The sequence below is a fragment of a genome, unplaced genomic scaffold (genome assembly GCF_019419815.1).
Source record: "Pyrus x bretschneideri cultivar Hongxiangsu unplaced genomic scaffold, Pyrus_bretschneideri_v1 Contig52, whole genome shotgun sequence".
NCBI classification, from domain to species: domain Eukaryota; kingdom Viridiplantae; phylum Streptophyta; class Magnoliopsida; order Rosales; family Rosaceae; genus Pyrus; species Pyrus x bretschneideri.
The window spans coordinates 2,200,318-2,221,363 of record NW_025999790.1 but is presented as its reverse complement, the minus strand read 5'-3'; the positions used below and the strand labels follow the sequence as shown (position 1 = coordinate 2,221,363).

At 40.0% G+C, this 21,046-nt stretch overlaps 1 protein-coding gene and 2 pseudogenes across 1 annotated transcript; all 3 read left to right on the top strand.

The window, feature by feature from the left end:
- The first annotated feature begins 2,046 nt into the window (after nt 1-2,046).
- Nucleotides 2,047-5,730, top strand: LOC103945639 (annotated as a pseudogene).
- Nucleotides 5,731-12,320: 6,590 nt separating this feature from the next.
- Nucleotides 12,321-14,499, top strand: LOC103945638 (subtilisin-like protease SBT4.13). Its single transcript, XM_018647028.2, is given in 2 exon segments — nt 12,321-12,935; nt 12,937-14,499. Coding segments are annotated over 2 exon segments (2,178 nt in total).
- A 3,393-nt stretch (nt 14,500-17,892) lies between these two features.
- On the top strand, nt 17,893-20,855 carry LOC103945637 (annotated as a pseudogene).
- Nucleotides 20,856-21,046: the final 191 nt, after the last annotated feature.

Below are 21,046 nucleotides of genomic sequence, written 5' to 3'. Positions count from 1 at the left end.
ATGTTCGTAACTGCTTGAGCTATAAGTCACATACGGTGATTTATGGATTTAAGGTAGATGTATGTGGACAACATTTCTTTCTGGCGTTTGATGAGCACATGATTAACAATTCTTGGTTTTATCTTGGGTGTTCTATTGTGAGATTTTGTACACAAACATTACAAAATGTTGCATCATTTGTAGAAGCTTCCATGAGAATTGCAAAAGCCAAGAAAATGCCTTTCTTGTATTTTAGGTTTCCCTTTTGTTCTTTTGTAAATTCCTTGGAAGAATTTACAAAAGAACAAGAGTATTTTGAGATGAATAATACTTGCATCCCCTATGATGGGGATGAACATATCCCCATTTGCAAGTAATGCATCGTGATTGAATAAATCAACGATCGGAATCGTTCAATTTGTTAGTCTTCATTTGAAGATCACTCTTATAAGAATCAATCTAATTGAAGATCGTGTTATTATCCAAACATATCAATAAATGGATGGTTCATTATAAATATGTTATTTGGTACGTACAACTTCGATTTATTCTATACATTTGAATGACTAGTGTAAGCTTAGTGAGCCAATGAACATCTTATTTAAATGAAATAAACATTTCTTATCTAGACCTAACCGAACTTCCTAAAATATCCTCATTCAAGATTAGATAAAATTAGCCTCGTATGACCCGAGCTCAAGTGAGCTTAAAACATTCAAGCTCGATACCAAGATAAAGGTGTTTCGAGCTATTTACTATAAAATTCGCAAAAAGTACAACCATAGTTTTTTGAAATGATCACATAATTATTTATTTTTTATTCGTTATTATGCTTGTAACTTAGTGGGAGGCTAGGTCGACAAAGATGAAGTTTATAGCACGTATTAGAAAAGAAAGCCAATTTACTTCTTACGATAGGGCGACTATATTGGTATCTCACGAACATGACCAGTCGGAAATATGAATGTTCAAGCTTGTCTTGCTTGGTTTGTTTCTTTCACGAGTCGGAAATACGAATATAGGTCGAACTTGGTGCAAGTTCAAGCTGTTTCGAGCTGTCTACAAGGCATTTGAAATACAAGATTTTATGCGTCAATTAAATAAAACGAAATTGTTGATATGAGATACTATAGTTTTAAGCCTTGCGTCCCCTTGCTCATTTTTATTGTTTTTATTTTTTTATCAACGGGGAGAAAATTGTACACTTATTTTACTTAGCAGACAGAAATAACTTACCAAATCTGCAGCTTTAATGGAGATTAGATTTATGCCACCAAGAGAAGTCAAATCTAGGCTTTTTGCAACGTTTTTAATAATGATTAGGGCCAGGATCAAGGCTAAATTAGTATATGAACGTAGAAGGAAGTAAAATCTGCATACAAATTAATGCAGATGAAAATTTTCTGTCCTTCATTTTGCTGTAAGGTACTCGTCAATAGCTGTGGTTTCAGCATCGAAACAATGCCAAGGCACGGAGCTCACCTGGTTTTTTATTCTTTCTCCATTGTCATGATGAGAGCTAGTATATTGAAATAGGATCCCCTCTAGTATTATTGTCATGATGAGAGCTAGTATATCTGCTTTCTCTTCTCCTTATTTGGTACCTTTGTACACTTCTGTGTAGTTAATTAGCCTGAAAATAACATACCAAATTCAAAGAACTTGCAACGGTAGAAATTATTGATGTTATAATTTGGAAGCTTTGTCTTGTCCTATGAACTTCGAACATATCGCAAAATGCATGCTACATGAACTTGAAAACAAGGTTTGGGCAATTAAATGATGTGTGTATGTAATTAGTAATTACAAAGATGCATTCAGAATAAATAAATAAAAAATACATGTAATACATATTATACAATTGTAGTGTGCATTGAATAACTAGGTACATTGGATACATGTAATAGATTGAATCAATATATACATTTATACATTGATTGACTAAATAGTAAATACATACATTGAATAAACTGGTATCAGAAGTGTCTTACGAGAAGGTATTATCTATCTAATTTCAATATAAAGTAGTTGTCACCGTTTACGAATTTCATCATCAAAACAAAAACAATGGCAAATCACGGAGCTCTCCTGTATTCGTATGCTTTCTTCATTATTCTCTTACTTGCTAGGAACTCGGCATGTGAAGCCGTTGATCAGGAAGATAGAAAGCCATATATTGTATATCTGGGATCACTTCCTAACAATGAGGTGTTTTCACCATTGTCTCACCACATTGGTATTCTTGAAAGCGTTGTAGAGAGCAGCTCTGCTACAAATTTCTTGATAAGAAGCTACAAAAGGAGCTTCAATGGATTCGCTGCCAAGCTCACTGACCAAGAAAGAAAAAGGCTTGCTAACACGAAGGGAGTAGTCTCTGTGTTTCCAAGCACAACTTACAAGCTTCAAACAACAAGATCTTGGAATTTCATCGGGCCCAATGAGAAGATCAAACGAAAATTTTCTGTTGAAAGTGATGTTGTTATTGGTGTGATCGACAGTGGAATCTGGCCTGAAACGGAGAGCTTTAAAAATGAAGGTTTTGGTCCTGCTCCCAAGAAGTGGAAAGGAGTTTGCTAAGGAGGCAAAAAATTCACATGCAACAACAAGATCATTGGAGCTCGATTTTACATTGAGTCCACAGCTAGCGATGAGGTTGGTCATGGAACTCAGACTGCCTCAACCGCAGCAGGGAACCCTGTAAAGGGTGTGAGTTTTTATGGAATGGCGCAAGGCACTGCAAGAGGAGGCATTCCCTCAGCGAGAATTGCTGCATATAAAGTTTGCGGTTCTGATGGGTGTGCTATGGACGGGATCTTGGCTGCTTTTGATGACACTATTGCCGATGGAGTTGACATCATTAAAATTTCAGTTGGAAGCAATGCCGCCTCTGATTTTGACCGGGACGCTTAGCAATTGGATCTTTTCATGCAATGCAGAAAGGGATACTAGTCGCACAATCTGCAGGCAACCAAGGTCCTTCCCTGGGTATTGTATCAAGTGTAGCACCTTGGATACTTTCAGTTGCAGCAAGTAGCACAGATCGCCAAATAATTGACAAGGTTGTCCTTGGAAATGGAAGGACACTAATTGGGAGTTCGGTGAACTCTTTCACATCTAACAGAACAAGTTATTCTTTGGTATACGGAAAAAATGCGTCAAGTAAATGTGAGGAATCGCTTGCTACGATGTGTGAAGAAGGATGCCTAGACAGTGATTTAGTTAAGGGAAAGATTGTTTTATGTGATCAGTTCAATGGACATAAAGAGACACATCGAGCTGGTGCAGAAGGTTCAATTATAAGCAATGTTCTGAGAAATGATGTTGCGTTTATTGTCCCATTGCCTGCAACCAGATTGAGATCCAAAGATTATGAAGTGGTCAGGTTGTACGTCAGCTCCACAGACAATGCTCGAGCCAAGATATTAGATAGTGAAGGCGCAAAAGATCTTTCTGCACCAATTGTTGGTTCCTGCTCCTCACGGGGACCAAATTTAATTTTACCTGAAAAATTATCAAGCCAGATTTAAGTGCCCCGGGAGTGGATATTTTAGCTGCATTTTCGCCAGTTGCTCTTGTAACAGATACCCCTGGAGATAAGCGGCGAGTAAAATACAGCATATTATTTGGAACCTCCATGTCTTGCCCCCATGCTGCTGGTGCAGCTGCCTATATACGAGCATTCCACCCTGATTGGTCTGCAGCAGCCATCAAATCATCTCTTATGACTCCAGGTGAATTTGCTCATGGTTCTGGACATATCGATCCTGTAAAAGCTATAAATCCGGGCCTTGTGTACGAAACATCTGAAGCTGATTACATAAAGGTGCTCTGCTCAGCTCAACCTTGGATGAGGCCAAAGTTAGACTTGTATCGGGAGATAACAGCTCTTGTCCTATAGGCTTTGACAAGGGATCAGCGAAAGATCTCAACTATCCTTCTCTAGCTGCTCTTGTCCTATAGACTACTTTACATTTGTAGCTGGTAATCCTTGTGACCTGGAGAAGCAAGAAGCAAAATGTGGTGGCAAGGTCTTTAGCAAAGGCTAAGTACAGAGGAATGGCACATAGTATTTATGAGCTTTTGTGGCTTCGGTAACTACTTACTAAAATAGGCTTTAAGCCTAAAGGACCTATGCTGTTGCATTGTGATAATAAAGCAGCACAAGAGATAGCTAATAATCCGGTGTAGCATGATATGACTAAACATGTTAAGGTGGATAAGCATTTTATAAAAGAAAAATTGGAGGTTAAGCTGGTTGATGTTTCGTCTATAAAGACAGATGAACAACTAGCAGATGTTTTGACACATGCAGTTTCGGCTAGAAAATTTCAGGACTCACTCGACGGCTTGGGCTTAGGAGATATCTATGCACCAACTTGAGGGAGAGTGTTGGTGTGAGTCAACATCCTAGGAGAGTTAGGAATATAGGTGTGTTTCCTACTTTGGTTGTAATTCCTTTAATATTCCTTGCATCACAAGGTTTGGAGTTGTATATGTATTACCTCCCAACAGGAGAAGAATAACAAGAATTATTAGAACTCTAAACTCAATTTTATATTACTCTATTCAAAAGTGTCCTTGAATTCTAAACCCTCGATATTTGGTTCATTGATTTTCATTTGACTGGAAAAACTAAAAAATCTACATTAATTTCCTGTAAAATTTTTGAGTACCAATTCTTCTTCAAAATATGCATAAGGTTATACCTTTAGATTAAAAAAAAAAAAAATTCAACAAAAATTGAAACAAGTAATCTCTTTTATTCCATGGTGATAAATTATCTCAACTAAACCAATTCACTAAACTTAATGAAAACAAAAAAGTTGAAATTGTATTAACAGACCATGTGAAGAGAAGGAAATGACATTAGAAAGTGAGCAAATATATTAGAAAGTGAGTCGTAACTTGTAAGAGATCCTATTACACCTAATGTCACTTCCTTCTCTTTGCACGGTGCTAATATAATTTTACCAGAAATTTTGAAGCCAGATATTTTTGCCCTAGGGATTGCTATTTGGCTGCAGATTCCCCAAATGCTTCTGTTTCAGCAAGCCCTTACGATGAGAGGCATGTAAAGTACAGTGTACTATCTGGAACCTCTATGGCTTACCCCCACGCTGTTGCTTGTTAAAATCCCATATCGGTGGGTAAAAAAGAAAACCATGGGTTTAAATATGATTACCCCATTCTAACTAATACCGAGGTTTTTTGTGGTAAAACCTCACATCTGACAGATTGGGTAGGTGGTAAAGCTGGGAACATAATCAGTGTACTTATAGTGGGGACCCATGAACCCACCGATCCAAAAATCCAACATGGTATCAGAGCTAAGGCTTGGGCCTGTGCTAGCCAATGAGTTTGTCACCAAGAAGGAAACAAGCCAAGACTCTTAACAGAAAGTCAGCCTTTGAGTTCCATTGGAAACGAATCTAGGCTGTTAACATAGATCCGACCTCTAACTGGACTCTTAACATAGAACCGACCTCTGAGTTTCAATTGCCGATATGTGGATCTCCACGTGTGAACCACTAAATGGGGTTACACGTGAGGGAGAGTGTCTCCAAAAATTCTGAAAATGTTGACATCAAAGCGGTGCCTGAAGTTCTTAACTTCAAATCCTTAAACGAGGTGAAAAGTTCCGTTGTGACCATTGCTGAACAGGCTTTCGTGGCAGGAATTGTGACTACATCGCTGACCTGGTCTTATGGAAATCACCCGGTTACAAGTCCAATTACTGTACATGGAATGTAGTGTAGCACAATCTTTGCCTTAAGCAAAATTTCTGATTGTACGCAAGACATTCTTCATACCAGTCAAGTTCATAAAATAAAGCCAAACAATGAGGAATTTACCAATAAGAAAATGAGAGAGCTTAATTAAATTTGAAACAACATATGAAAATTGTATGTCTATTTTGTTAGAAATTATGTTTCTGAAGTCCAGTTAACCAACGAGTTTATTGTAACAATTCATATCCAAATTTCAGAATTTTATTAACTCATTGATTGAAATGGACCTTGGATTTTTACTTTGCTATACAACTTAGAAATGAAAGACATTATGTGTAATTCAAGGGAATCTAAGCTCATGTATCATGGTCTCTCCTCTACAACAAACATAATGAACTCAAGAGCACATTCCAAATCTTGATCTTACTTCCGTTTATGGTGCAACTTGGCCAGGGGATCCAAGCCAGCCCACCAAACATGCCCCAACTTCTTTAAGGTTGTCTACGAAATCTGAATTTGGCAATTATAGTTGCTGAATAGATCATGCCAGCTATATATCATCACATTTTTCCATTTCCACACATCCTAATTGGTAATATTTCCTTTTGGTGCAAATAAAATGAATATCATTGGAAAGGTGGATCTTGCTCTCGCATCAAATGATGAGTTCCACCCTAAATTGGTGAGATTTCTAATGAACCACCTTCTGCTTGATTTCTTTTGCTTCATAAGGAACTCATGGTTGTTCTACTTCACCACACACACACACATGCGTTTGAGCAAGATGTTAACGATAAAGCTTTGGACAACCGAATTTAACAAAGAGTTTATGCAAAAGCTCAAATAGAGTTAGATAAGAGTAGAGCTAATGCAACATTTCACGAGACCTTAATCATACCAAGTACAGTTTAGCAAGATTAGTTTGAGTAGTTCTTAATTTTTAGTTAGGAATTTAAAAATTCATCGGGTTTGCACTTCCACTGCTTTTAACTTCAGCAAACAGTAGCACTTATGAAACTGGGTAAAGTATGATCAGTATCTCCACATATTTCCTGTACAACCATTCAAGTTTATTCAATTATATGAATTTTTACAGAGATCTAACAAGCCTAAAAGAGTAGTTAGTGCCATATTAAGTTGCCAATTGGTTAGCGCCTAAGTGATTTTGGATTTGTCAAATTTTTGGCAAGCGTGATCTGTGAATGATGAATTTTTAGATGTGGGCAGTTTGAGTTTTTTATGTTTAGGTTTAAACATCTTTTGCTTAAGTTTCAGTATTTAGGGATGACAATGAAAAAATCAATTGGATGCATGGAAGCGAGGAATGATGTATTTTTTTAACTTTTTGTAGGAAAGGGTAATATTTTACTTTAACTAATTTAAACTACAGGTAGAGCGATTTGTGCTCAAGTGGTGCATAAAGGGAGCACATCCACTCCAGCCAATATGTCTATGCTTAAGCTTGTGGGAAAGACATAATTTTGAACATAAGAAATATTCTATTTTAACTAATTTAAACTACGGGTATAGGGATTTGTGGTCAGGTGCTCAGTTCGAGGGGACAATTCAAACCTTGGAGGACATGTTGAGAGTGTCTATTCTCCACTGGAAGGGTAGCTAGGATAGTTATCTGTCGTTGGTTGAGTTTGCCTCCAACAACAGCTATCACTCCAGTATCGGCATGGTACCTTTTGAGGCACTATATGGGAATACGAGTCGGACACCGTTGTGTTGGATAGAGGTTGGTGAATGGGTGTTAGTGGGGCCAAAAATTGTTGATACCACTAATGCTAACATCCAACTGATTAAGAGAAATCTGAAGGCAGCACAAGACTGACAGAAGAGTATTGCGGACCGACATTCCAGGGATTGTAAGTATAAGATCGGTGACTTTGTCTTCTTGAAGTTCCCTGGAAAGGTGTGGTTCGATTTGGTAAGCGAGGGAAATTGAGCCCTCAATATGTTGGTCCCTACCAGATTACAAAGAGGATTGGTGTAGTTGCTTATAAGTTGGAGCTACAACCAGAGTTGGCGCAGATTCACAATGTTTTTCATGTTTCTATGCTTCAAAAGTATGTGCCAAATCCCTCTCATGTTATTTAGCCAAAACTGCTGGAAGTAAATTAGGATGCAAGCTATGTCAAGAAGCATGTGGTGATCGTCGACCGACAAGAGAAACTCTGAGAAACAAAGTCATCCCATTAGTAAAAGTGTTGTGGAGAAACCATGCCATCGAAGAAGCAACATGGGAAACGGAGGATTTGATAAGGAACCAGTACCCATATTTGTTTAGTTAAGGTTGTAATTTCGGGGACGAAATTTCTTTTAAGGAGGTAGATTGTTAAACCCCACCCTAAATTTTCACAATTTCCCTAAAGGTTTATTGAATTTACAATTTAGTCCCTCACTTCTTACCCAATCTGGATCCTCTTTCTAGATTATCTCCCTCTCCTTGACTACCATATGGCAGCCCACTAACTCACCCTTATCTCTCTTTCCCGAGTCTCTCTCAACTCACTCTTCTCTCTCTCTCTCTCTCTCTCTCTCTCTTTCACTTTCACTCTTTTTCACTCTCACGGATCTCTCTCAACTCACCCTCCCTCTCTCTCCAGGCGACGACACCCCCACACCCAAGGAGATCCATCGACGACGACAGCACCACCACCATTACCGTGCTAACTCTCTCTCTTTCTCTCTTCCTCTTCACTTTTGTAGAGCACAAAGAACCTCGGCAAATCCCTAGACTTTTGAGTAAGATTCTGGCCATCTCCAGCCATTCCTCAACGATCCAAAAGTAAGAAACCCTTCCTCTCACCTCCACCTTCAATTTCATAGTTAAATCGTAGGGTAAGGTGGAGTTTTGGCGTCGACCGAAGCATGGAAGGCTCCAGCCTCTTTCCCCAGCGAAAAACCAACCCAAGCCTTCGGGCCTAGAACCTTTGGGCTGGGCTTCCAAGCCCAAGGCTTGTGAAACCCCGAGCCCAAACGCTTTCGTAACCTAAACCAAAAGCCTTGCTAGTTTAGGCCTTTAGGCCATATAGGACTCGGGCCTTAGGCCCGTTAACCCCAAACCCAAACCCATTTAGTTTTAATTATTTTATTTATTTTCTTTTAAAACCCAAAAACACTTGGGCAGGGCTTTCAAGCCAAGGCCTTTTGACCCAAAACCCTTGGACCCTAGGCCTTTGGGCCTTAGAACCTAGCCCAGTTGTGAAGCCCAGGCCCACCGAACCTAAGCCTAAGCCCAATCCGGCCCAACCCAAAGAACCTAGGAACCCCAAGCGCGTAGACCTATGCGTGAAGGGTCATCGATGCCGACGTGTGAAGCTCACAGGCCATTGTCCAAGGCGACGCCATCAAATTTTTCGACCACCCATAGCAGTGCTGTGGGGCGACACATGACCATACCCGAGGTCCCTTTTTATGTTTTTCGACATCTTGAACCAGTTTATGACGTCTGTTTTTCGAAATTCAATCGTTTGAGTATAGTTTTGTTAATTGTACCCTATATGTGCCTAGGTGCAATTATTAGCAGCGATTCCGTCATTCTTTTTTTGTACGGCTCTTCAACGACAGAGTATCTTTGAGTGGACCCCTTCTAAAATGCATGTTTTAATGGTAGAAATGCATACATGAAAAGCATAATTTAATGATTACGTTTTATCAAATGTTTTACGAGATATTATGCTTACTGAGAATATTTTGATATGTCATATTTTATCGAATTGATGTTCTTTGTAGTATACATGATGGATGACTATATACTATTTATGAACATGCTTTTACACACTTCTTTGTAGTATATATGATGGATGACTATATGCTATGAAGATGTTTTGAGATATATGTACCTATGTTTGGAAAGACTATGTTAAATGATTTTGTGTGTATCTAGTGGTCACTGTTCGGCCTACAGGCAAGGGAGATATATGTTGATGGCTTTGGGCCGAGAGATATATGTATTGGTTTCGGGCCGAGAAATATTGATAGTAATACCACTAGTTTGCACACTATATACGGGATATGTTTCATGAAAGGTTTTATGGCATGCTAGGGTTTTTGGAAAACCTATTACTTATTATGCTATATGTTTTCATAAAACTTTGGGGGTTAGTATGTTGATTAACTGTTTCAGTATTATATATATATATATATATATATATATATATATCAACTTGGACCACTCATGTTTGTTTTGCGTCCCCTCATGACATAAAAAGGAGGATTACGACCTGAGCTACAAGGCATTCCTTTACTAATGACATCGTGCCATCTCTTCTGCTTTGACATCATTGTAATAGTACCTTCCACTTGTATTCTGAATTAGAATATGCTCTGATCTTTTCATTGTTGGCAGTTGAATATTATTTTATTATATTAGTATTTCCACCGAAATTTATATGCATGTTTCACATGTTCTCAGCATTTGCATTCATAAATGGCTTGCGTCACCTTCGGGTACGTGACCATCCCGATGTCCGTGGGACATCGAGATTGGGGCGTATCATGTGGGGATATCGGGGTTAGGGCGTGTCACTTCTAGTGTTCATCTATAGTAGTGCAATTATTGATCTCTTACCTATTGCTTAAGTCTCATAATATTTCTTACTAACTTAACTGTCTGAGAGCCTTTAGCCAGCACCTCCAATCCTTGGCTGTTTATGGTTTTTTGTTATTTTACAGGCTAAACGACTTTGTGCATTTCCTCACACACGGTGTTTAGCGAATTTGGTTCCAACAATTGGTGCTTTCATTGAGAGTTGAACTCAAGATCTTCCTGACCAAATCACTCTACTACCACAACCATGACTGGTGAAGAAAGTTCAGTTAATGCTAATGTTAACACAGTAATGGGAAACAATCCACTCACCGACGCATCCCTCACCCTGCCGAGAAAACCGCTTCATGACATCTTCATTGCTCTTGGTAGGGGTAACCAAACCCTGATGCTACAACCATCCCAGGAAATGATGAAGCTCCTGCAACTGGACTCCCTCCCACTATGGGTCATATTTAGGAGACTTTGTTAAAAATCAACACTTCAGTTGATAAACTATAGAAGACCCACACGTGTTCTCGGTAAAAAAAACCAAGCAAACTTCGCAAACATAAAAAAATGGATGAATGGTCTAGAAATTTCCAATGGGACCACTCCTACGAGACACCAAGGCCTTGGACACTGCATGACCACATTGAATGGAGCCTCGTCATTTGAATTTCGATCACCAGGAATCTTGATAAGAACAAGAACAGCGCGTGCCGCATGTATTCACACTTCTTAAAATTTCCCACAATCTAGGGATTTAGAGTGCAGCGCATGTAACCACATTTTTTAAGAGGATGTAATATCTACTATTGAATATCCACTGGGATTCTCCCGATTTGACATGGATTCTATATCTTAAAAAGACTCTATCTCGACTATTATAAATACATACTTTTAGGGTTCATCTCTAATAACATAATTATCGCATATACCTTATTCTCTTACTTATTGCTTGACTCTCAAATGTTGCCTACTAACTTGATGGTCGGAGGCCTTTGGCCGGCACCTTTTCGGTTTCCATACTTTTTCTCCTTCCATCAATTTTAAACCAATTTTTATGTAAGTTTTCTTTATTGTTTTATTTTCTTATAATTATCCACACACAATGTGTGAGCTCTATCTGATAATATGAATAATAATAAAATATCGTGCTCGCTTGCATAAATATCAATGATCATTTGTAATAAAAATTCTTGCGTAAATAATTAAAAATCAAACTAAATGTCATATCAGATTCATCCATCAAATCTTGTGTTAAATATGTGATTATCCGCTGCAAAAAAATTGTGCAAAGAAAAGCATTTGTTAATTTACAAAACTAAAGGATCATATGCAATGACGTCGATATAGGGGCCGCGGTTTAAGTTTTGTAGGTCTAGGGTATGCGTCTTTTGATTAAATTTCGGTTTTTAATGTTGCTAGTGAAAAAATAATTGTATGCACAGAAGTGGGGAATGATGTATTATATGTTTTTATAAATGATGAAATTGTATTTTAACTATTTAAATAATAAGTGAGAAATTCGAACTTTTATGCATGCATATATAGGGAGAGTACATCTATTTTAACCAATATGACCATGTTTGCGGGAATGATGCAGATTCGAATATAAGGAAATATTTGCATAACAAATACAAAGGATCGTGACAATCAATACGATAGGATACGATTTGGCAGACTAGGTTATGATCATATGTGAGTCTAATTAAAATGGAATTGAAATGGAAAATTTATTCATGGATTTATGGCTTTTGGAAGACAAGAATAAAAGGAAAGATTTCAAACAATAGTTGTAATCTGACCTTCTTGGTGATGGTACAGTTGCCAAACCAAAATTTATTACACTATGAATTGCATTAGACCTTTGGATTTGGCTCATCCTGTATGGAAATAAATTAATTTTCATGTCCATGGAAATTGTGGTCGAGGAATAAAATTGATTCCAAAATATCCAACGTTGAAGGAAGCAAAATCTGGATGTTAATGCACACAAGATTTTTGTGGTCCTTCATCCAACTATAAAGTACTCGTCACTGGTTACAATTATCATCATCAAAACAGAAACAATGGCAAAGCACGGAGCTCTCCTGTTTTCTTATGCTTTCTCCATTATTCTGTTGCTCACTTTGAGTTTACCGTCTGAAGCCGCTGATCAGGAAGAAAGAAAGACGTATATTATCTACTTGGGATCACTTCCTAAGGATGAGCTGTTCTCGCCATTGTCTCACCACATTGGTATTCTCGAAGGAGTTACCGAAAGCAGCTCTGCTTCGAATCTCTTGGTCAGAAGCTACAAAAAAAGCTTCAACGGATTCGCTGCAAAGCTCACTGACCGAGAAGGAGAAAAGCTTGCTAAGATGAAGGAAGTTGTCTCTGTGTTTCCGAGCAAAACTTACAAACTCCAAACAACAAGATCCTGGGAATTCTTGGGCTTCAATGAGAAGCACAAACGAAATCCTACTGTCGAGAGCAATGTTATTATTGGTGTCATCGATGCTGGGATATGGCCTGAATCTAAAAGTTTTAGCGATGAAGGTTTTGGTCCAGCTCCAAAGAAGTGGAAAGGAGTTTGCAAAGGAGGCAAAAATTTCACTTGCAACAACAAGATCATTGGAGCTCGGTTTTACACTGATTCCTCAGCTAGAGATGAGAATGGTCATGGAACTCATACTGCCTCGACCTGCAGCAGGAAATCCGGTAAAGGGTGTGAGCTTTTATGGACTGGGGGAGGGAACTGCAAGAGGAGGCGTTCCCTCTGCGAGGATTGCTGCATATAAAGTTTGCAATTCTAAAGGTTGCTCTTCAGAAGGGCTCTTGGGTGCTTTTGATGACGCTATTCATGATGGAGTTGACATCATTACAATTTCAATTGGAGCCGAAACTGCAGCCCCTTTGGATCAGGATCCTATAGCAATCGGTGCTCTTCATGCAATTGAGAAAGGGATACTAACCTTGCAATCCGCAGGAAATAGTGGCCCTGACGGAGGTTCTGTATCAAGTGTAGCACCATGGATTCTTGCAGTTGCAGCAAGTAGCACAGATCGTCGCATTATTGACAAGGTTATTCTTGGAAACAGGACGCTTGTCGGTAGTTCAGTGAATGCTTTCAAATTAAATGGAACAAGTTTTCCGTTGATAGAAGGCAAAGATGCAGGTCAATGCTTGGATTGTGAATTAGGTTGCATGGACCCTAATTTAGCTAAGGGAAAGATTGTGGTATGTTCTGATCCTAGGGGCAGTATTGAAGCTCATCGAGTCGGCGCAATAGGTGCGCTAACTAGCACTACCAAACCCGATGTTTCTTTCATTGTCCCACTACCTGCAGCAAGTTTTGGCAGTATAGATTTTGGCGCCGTCGAGTCATATCTCAGCTCCACAGCCAACCCTCGAGCAAAGATACTAAAAAGTGAAGTCATAAAAGATCTTGCTGCACCTACTATCGCTTCCTTCTCTTCACGCGGGCCTAATTCTATTTTACCTGAAATTATCAAGCCGGACATAACTGCCCCGGGGGTTGATATTTTGGCTGCATATTCACCTGTTGCTCCTCTCACAGAGAGCTCTGAAGACCAGAGGCATGTAAAATACAGTATCTTATCTGGAACCTCCATGTCTTGCCCGCATGCTGCTGGTGTCGCTGCGTATATCAAGACATTCCACCCCAACTGGTCTCCATCTGCTATCAAATCATCTATTCTTACTACAGCTGGGCCTGTGAATGGCACCAACAATTCCACCTCACCGGGCGAATTTTCGTATGGATCTGGGCATATCAATCCTATAAAGGCTGTAAATCCGGGGCTTGTGTACGAAACTTCTAAGAATGATTACATTAAGTTGCTATGCTCTATCTTGGATGAGTCCAAAGTTCGACTTATTTCTGGAGACAAAGGCCCTTGCTCTGCAAGTACTGGCAATAAGTCGGCCAAGGATCTCAACTACCCTTCGCTGGCAGGTAATGTTTCTCCGGGAACTTCATTTTCGATTAAGTTTCCAAGAACAGTAAAAAATGTTGGCGTTGCAAACTCCACATACAAGGCAAAGATCATCTCAAAGCTGGGAGTTAACATCAAGGTGGCGCCTCAAGTTCTTTCCTTCAAGTCTTTGAATGAGAAAAAGACCTTTAATGTGACAGTTTCTGGAAGAGGTATGCCATATGGTTCGTATGTATCCGCGTCATTGGTGTGGACGGATGGCACTCACAGCGTTCGAAGTCCAATTCTTGTAACCAGCTTCTCGGCTTGATCATGAATTCATCAATGGGCCTTCATTGCTGCAAATAAAACGTATTTAGTGATTGTATATCTTTCCATTCTTCATTCTGTTTAAGTTGTTGAAATATATATGGCCAGAGTTTTGAGCACCATGTCTTGAAAATCTGTTTGTAATATATAATTTCTCATTTGTGGAGCTCCTTGTTTAGCTACTTTTAAAAATTCTAACAAGTGTTCTTCTACTGTTATTGGACGTTCTGAAACATCCACACATGGTAGCATAAGTGCATTTGTTCTTGTTTACTTATTTCCGGTGTACAATCAAGCATAATTCTCTCATCACTGGACACCAAGATTTTATTTTGAAAGGATCTTGAAAATCAATAGGTGAAGATTTGGGGTCCAATTAAAATGGAATTGAATAGTAGATTCGCTAATTTCATTGAGTTGAGATCACAATCTTTGTTACATTATCTTTCACTGGGCATCAAAATTTCTGAACGCATTTTTTGTCCCTTTAAACCTTTTATTTTAGACGAAAATTCTAACAGAGTTAGTCAAAAAGACCATTAAGGCATGGGTTTGGGATGCGTCTCCCTGCACCTAAACCCTTAATTTTATTTATTTTATGTTTTATTTTTTATTTTTGTTAAATTTTTGTTTTTCTCATACTGTAACTCCAAACTATCATCTTCATACAAAATATATATTCGGTGAAAGTTTTCTTATAATCTATCAAAAAATTCGAAACAAGGATATAAATCTAAATCTTTGGGTATTTTGAATCTAAATAAAGTAAAGTTGGAAAAAAAAAAGAACTAATGGGGAAAGAAAAAAAAAAAAAAAAAAAAAAAAGGAGAAATGTTTTTTAAAAAAATAGAAAAGAGTACAATCGGTACTTTTTTAACGATTATCCTTGAAGAGAGTAACTAAAAAACTAGCGACTATTCCCATTCAGTCGCTAGTTTCATACCGATCCCATCTTTTCAATTTTTTTCCTTCCTTATTTCTTTTATTTCTCTTACAATAACAACAAATTATTATATTGATGTTCTTCAAATATATTTTCCGTGCAAAATCTATTATAATTCATAGTTTAACATTTGAAATCAACGATTTAAACCATAAATTTAAAGATATTTTTCTATTTTCAACTTTAAAAATCAATAAAAAATAGTTTTAGGACCTAATAAATGGTAGGATCACATCCAAAAGGTCTTGTAATATTTCCTTAACTCCGACATAAAATATTTCATAAAGCTAAAAATTTCAATTTTTTCACAAAAACTATGAGTTTAACCCCCAATTTTCTAATCAATTTTGAGAACTTTTACAACATTTATTATAAGCCAAAGTTAGAGTCATTCTACTCCACCACATGTTTCCTAAAATTAATTTAGGACATTCCCAAGATTTCGAACACCTACAATTTTTTGGGGGCCCATTATGTAACATCTCATATCGTCCAGGGGAGTGGATCCTGTAAGCCTTATATGTATATTCTCATCTCTACCTATCACGAGGCCTTTTGGGAGCTCACTGGCTTCGGGTTCCATCGGAACTCCGAAGTTAAGCGAGTTCGTGCGAGAGCAATCCCAGGATGGGTGACCCACTAGGAAGTTCTCGTGTGAGTTTCCAGAAACAAAACCGTGAGGGTGTGGTCGGGGCCCAAAGCGAACAATATCGTGCTACGGTGGAGTCGAGCCCGGGATGTGACAATTTGGTATCAGAGCCAATCCCTAGCCGAGCGTGCCCACGAGAACGTTGAGCCCCTAAGGGGGGTGGATTGTAACATCCCACATCGCCCAGGGGAGTGGATCCTATAAGCCTTATATTCCCATCTCTACCTAGCACGAGGCTTTTTGGGAGCTCACTGGCTTCGGGTTTCATCGGAAGTCTGAAATTAAGCTAGTTCGTACAAGAGCAATCCTAGGATGGGTGACCCACTGGGAAGTTCTCGTGTGAGTTCCCATAAACAAAACCATGAGGGTGTGGTCGGGGCCCAAAGCGGACAATATCGTGCTATGGTAGAGTCGAGCATGCCCTCACAGTTTTGTTTCTGGGAACTCACATGAGAACTTCCCAGTAGGTCACTCATCATGGGATTGGCTTCAGAGTTCATCGGAACTCCGAAGTTAAGCGAGTAGCACGCGAGAGTAATCCCATGATGGGTGACCCATTGGGAAGTTCTTGTGTGAGTTCCCAAAAGATCTCGTGCTAGGTAGGAATGAGAATATACATATAAGGATCACTCCCCTAGGTGATGTGGGATCTTACAATCCACCCCCCTTAGGGGCCCGATGTCTTCGTCAGCACACCACCACCAAGGTTAGGCTCTGATACCAAATTGTCACATCCTAGGCCCGCTCCACCACCGTAGCACGATATTATCCACTTTGGGCCCCGATCACGCCCTCACGGTTTTGTTTCTGGGAACTCACACAAGAACTTCCCAGTGGGTCACCCATCATGGGATTGCTCTCGCGCACTACTCACTTAACTTCGGAGTTCCAATGAACTCTGAAGCCAGTGAGTTCCCAAAAGGCCTCGTGCTAGGTAGGGATGAGAATATACATATAAGGATCACTCCCCTGGGGGATGTCCCCTTGTCCCCGTTTCTATTTTTAATTTGTGCTGAGGGGTTTTGGGCTTTATTACGTAGACGGGAGGAACAGGGATCCTTACATGTGGTGCGAGTAGCACCTAGTGCAATGCCTATATCGCATTTATTTTTTTGCAGACGATGCGGTTATTTTTTGTAAGGCTTAGGAGGATGAGGTTCAGAAGGTGATGGCAGTGTTACAGTGTTATGCAGAAGCATCCGGACATGTTATTAATCAAGAGAAAAGTTCTTTTTATTTTGGGGCGCAGTGTTTGCGGCAGCTACGGAGGAAAATTATCACCTGTGCTAACATTCCACATTGACCAACAAAGAGGGGGTGATGTTGTTGTTGTTGTTGTTGTTATTGTTATTATTATTATTTTTTTTTTTTTTTTTTTTTATGTTGCGTGGTTTCGGCGCAAATTTTATATGCATGTTTTACATGTTCTCGACATATGCATAATTAAATGGATTATTATTATTATTTTTTTTTTTTATGTTGCGTGGTTTCGGCGCAAATTTTATATGCATGTTTTACATGTTCTCGACATTTGCATAATTAAATGGGCTTCGTCACCCTTGAGTGTTGGCCAACACATGGCCATCCTGTTGTGTAACATTCCACATCGACCAACAGAGAGGAGGTCATGTGCCTTATATGTACATACTTCCCTTCCTATAGCACGATGCCTTTTGGGAACTCACTAGCTTCAGGTTCCATCGGAACTCTGAAGTTAAGCGAGTTCGGACGAGAGCAATCCCAGGATGGGTGACTCATTGGGAAGTTCTCGTGTGAGTTCCCAAAAACAAAACCGTAAGGGTATGGCCAGGGTCCAAAGTGGACAATATCGTGCTACTGCGGAGTCGAGACTGAGATGTGATAGAATGGTATCAGAGTCATTCTGCTGTGTGGTGCGAGTATGCTGACGAGGATGTCGGGCCCCTAAGGGGGTGGATTGTAACATCCCACATCGACCAACAGAGAGGGGGTGATGTGTCTTATATGTACATACTTCCCTCCCTATAGCACGAAGTCTTTTAGGAACTCACTGGCTTCGGGTTCCATTGAAACTTCTAAGTTAAGCGATTTCGAACGAGAACAATCCCAGGATGACTGACTCACTGGGAAGTTCTCATGTGAGTTCCCAGAAACAAAACCATGAGGGCGTGGTCGGGGCCCAAAACGGACAATATTGTGCTACGATGGTGGAACGGGCTCGGGATGTGGTGGACCCCGGACCGGGATGTGACATGGGGTCCCCTTGCCGCAACCCTCTCTGAGGTTGAATAAACCCAGTGGACACTCCATTAATTAAAACGCTATTGGACATCGTAGTAATACACTATGCAACACGCTGACAAAACTCCGGTGGAAACCCTATAGCATTCATCATTGACAATAAAAAACTCCATTCTACACGATCATAAGCCTTTGTCATGTCTAACTTCATTGCCAACGAGACCTCCTCATCTTCATGTGGGTGATTAAGAGAATGCAACACCTCATGCACCACCAAAATATTATCCTGATCTGTCTCCCAGCCACAAATGCCGATTGGTTTTGACTAATGAGCTGCGGCATAGCGATCTTCATCCGGTTCGTCAGCAGTTTGGCAATCAGTTTGTAAACCACATTACATAACGATATCGGTCTTAACTGGGTCATCTTCCTCGGACTAGGTACTTTAGGAATTAGCACCAAATGAGTGTGATTCAATTTCCGTAAAAGCCTCCCAGAGAACCAGAACGCTTGTGCTTCGAATCTCTTGGTAAGAAGCTACAAAAGAAGCTTCAACGGATTCGCTGCCAAGTTCACTGACGGAGAAAGAGAAAGGCTTGCTAACATGAAGGGAGTTGTCTCTGTGTTTCCGCGCACAATTTACCACCTTCAAGCAACAAGATCTTGGGACTTCATCGGACTCAATGAGACGATCAAACGAAACCCTACTGTCCAAAGTGATGTTGTTATTGGTGTGATAGACGGTGGAATCTGGCCTGAATCGGAGAGCTTTAAAGACGAAGGTTTGGTCCAGCTTCCAAGAAGTGGAAAGGTGTTTGCAAAGGTGGCAATAATTTCACTTGCAACAACAAGCTCACTCGAGCTCGGTCTTATATTGATTCTACGGCTAGAGATGAGATTGGTCATGGGACTCATACTGCTTCAACCGCAGCAGGTAACCCCGTAAAGGGTGTGAGCTTTTATGGACTAGGGCAAGGGACTGCAAGAGGAGGAGTTCCCTCTGCGAGAATTGCTGCATATAAAGTTTGCGGTTCTCAAGGGTGCACTTCAGATGGGATCTTGGCTGCTTTTGATGACGCCATTGGCGACGGAGTTGACATAATCACAATTTCAATTGGAGGCGACTATGGAGTGCCTTTTGAGAACGATCCTGTTGCAATCGGTGCTTTTCATGCAATGGAGAAAGGGATACTTACCTCAAACTCTGCAGGCAATAACGGTGCTGTAGAGACTTCTATAGCAAGTGTAGCACCATGGATTCTTACAGTTGCAGCAAGTAGCACTGATCGTCGGATAATTGACAAGGTTGTTCTTGGAAATGGAAGGACGCTTGTCGGAAGTTCAGTGAATGCTTTCAAATTAAATGGAGCAAGTTTTCCTTTGATAGAAGGAAAAAATGTTTCAAGTCAATGCTGGGATTGTAACGTAGGCTGCCTGAACCCTAATTTTGTTAGGGAAAGATTTTGTTATGTACGTCTTCGTTCTGTTGCTAATATTGTGGCTCATGAAGCCAGTGAACCCGAACCCGATGCTGCTTTCATTGTCCCGCTACCTGCAGCAACTATTAGCAGAAAAGATTATGAAGTGGTGCAATCCTACCTCAACTCCACAAACAAACCTCAAGCGAAGATACTAAAAAGTGAAGTCATAAACGATCTCGCTGCACCTACTGTTGCTTCCTTCTCTTCACGAGGGCTCAATAATATTTTACGTGATATTATCAAGCCGGACATAACTGCCCGGGGGTTGATATTTTGGCTGCATTTTCACCTGTTGCTTCTCTGACAGATAGCTCTGAAGACCATAGGCATGTAAAATACAGTATACTATCTGGAACCTCCATGTCTTGCCCGCACGCTTGCTTCTCTGACAGATAGGTCGGAAGACCATAGGCATGTAAAATACAGTATACTATCAGGAACCTCCATGTCTTGCCCGCAAGCTGCTGGTGTCGCTGCGTATATCAAGACATTCCACCCCAACTGGTCTCCAGCAGCCATCAAATCATCTATCATGACTACGGCTGGACCTGTGAATGGCACCAACAATTCCACCTCACCTGGTGTATTTTCATATGGTTCTGGGTATATCAATCGTCTAAAAGCTTTAAATCCGGGGCTTGTGTACGAAACTTCTAAGGATGATTACATTAAGTTGCTCTGCTCGATCTTGCATGAGGACAGTGTCCGACTTATATCAGGAGATGAACACCCTTGCTCTGCAACTGGCAACAAATTGGCCAAGGATCTCAACTACCCTTCAATGGCTGGTAACGTTGTAGCGGGGACTTCTTCGTTTTGGATTTCGTTTCAAAAAGCAGTTACAAATGTTGGCCTTGTGAACTCCACATACAAGGCAAAGATCATCTCAAAGCCGGGAGTTAACATCAAGGTGGTGCCTCAAGTTCTTTCCTTCAAGTCCTTGAATGAGGAAAAGACCTTCAACGTGACAGTTTCCAGAAGAGGTATACCATATGGATCACACATATCTGCATCGCTGGTGTAGACGGATGGTACTCACAGCGTTCGAAGTCCAATTCTTGTAAGCAGCCATTACGCTTGATCTGAATTTCATCCATGGGGCTTCGTTGTTACAAATAAAAACATCTTTTCTGATTGTATTTCATCCGTTATACACTCTAGATTTTTAAGCGGTGTCCTTCTGAATTGCTGAGATTTCTCTACTCTATCTTGATGGTTGTTTGAAGAGAAACTAACGTCTAGCCAAGGTAGTGTG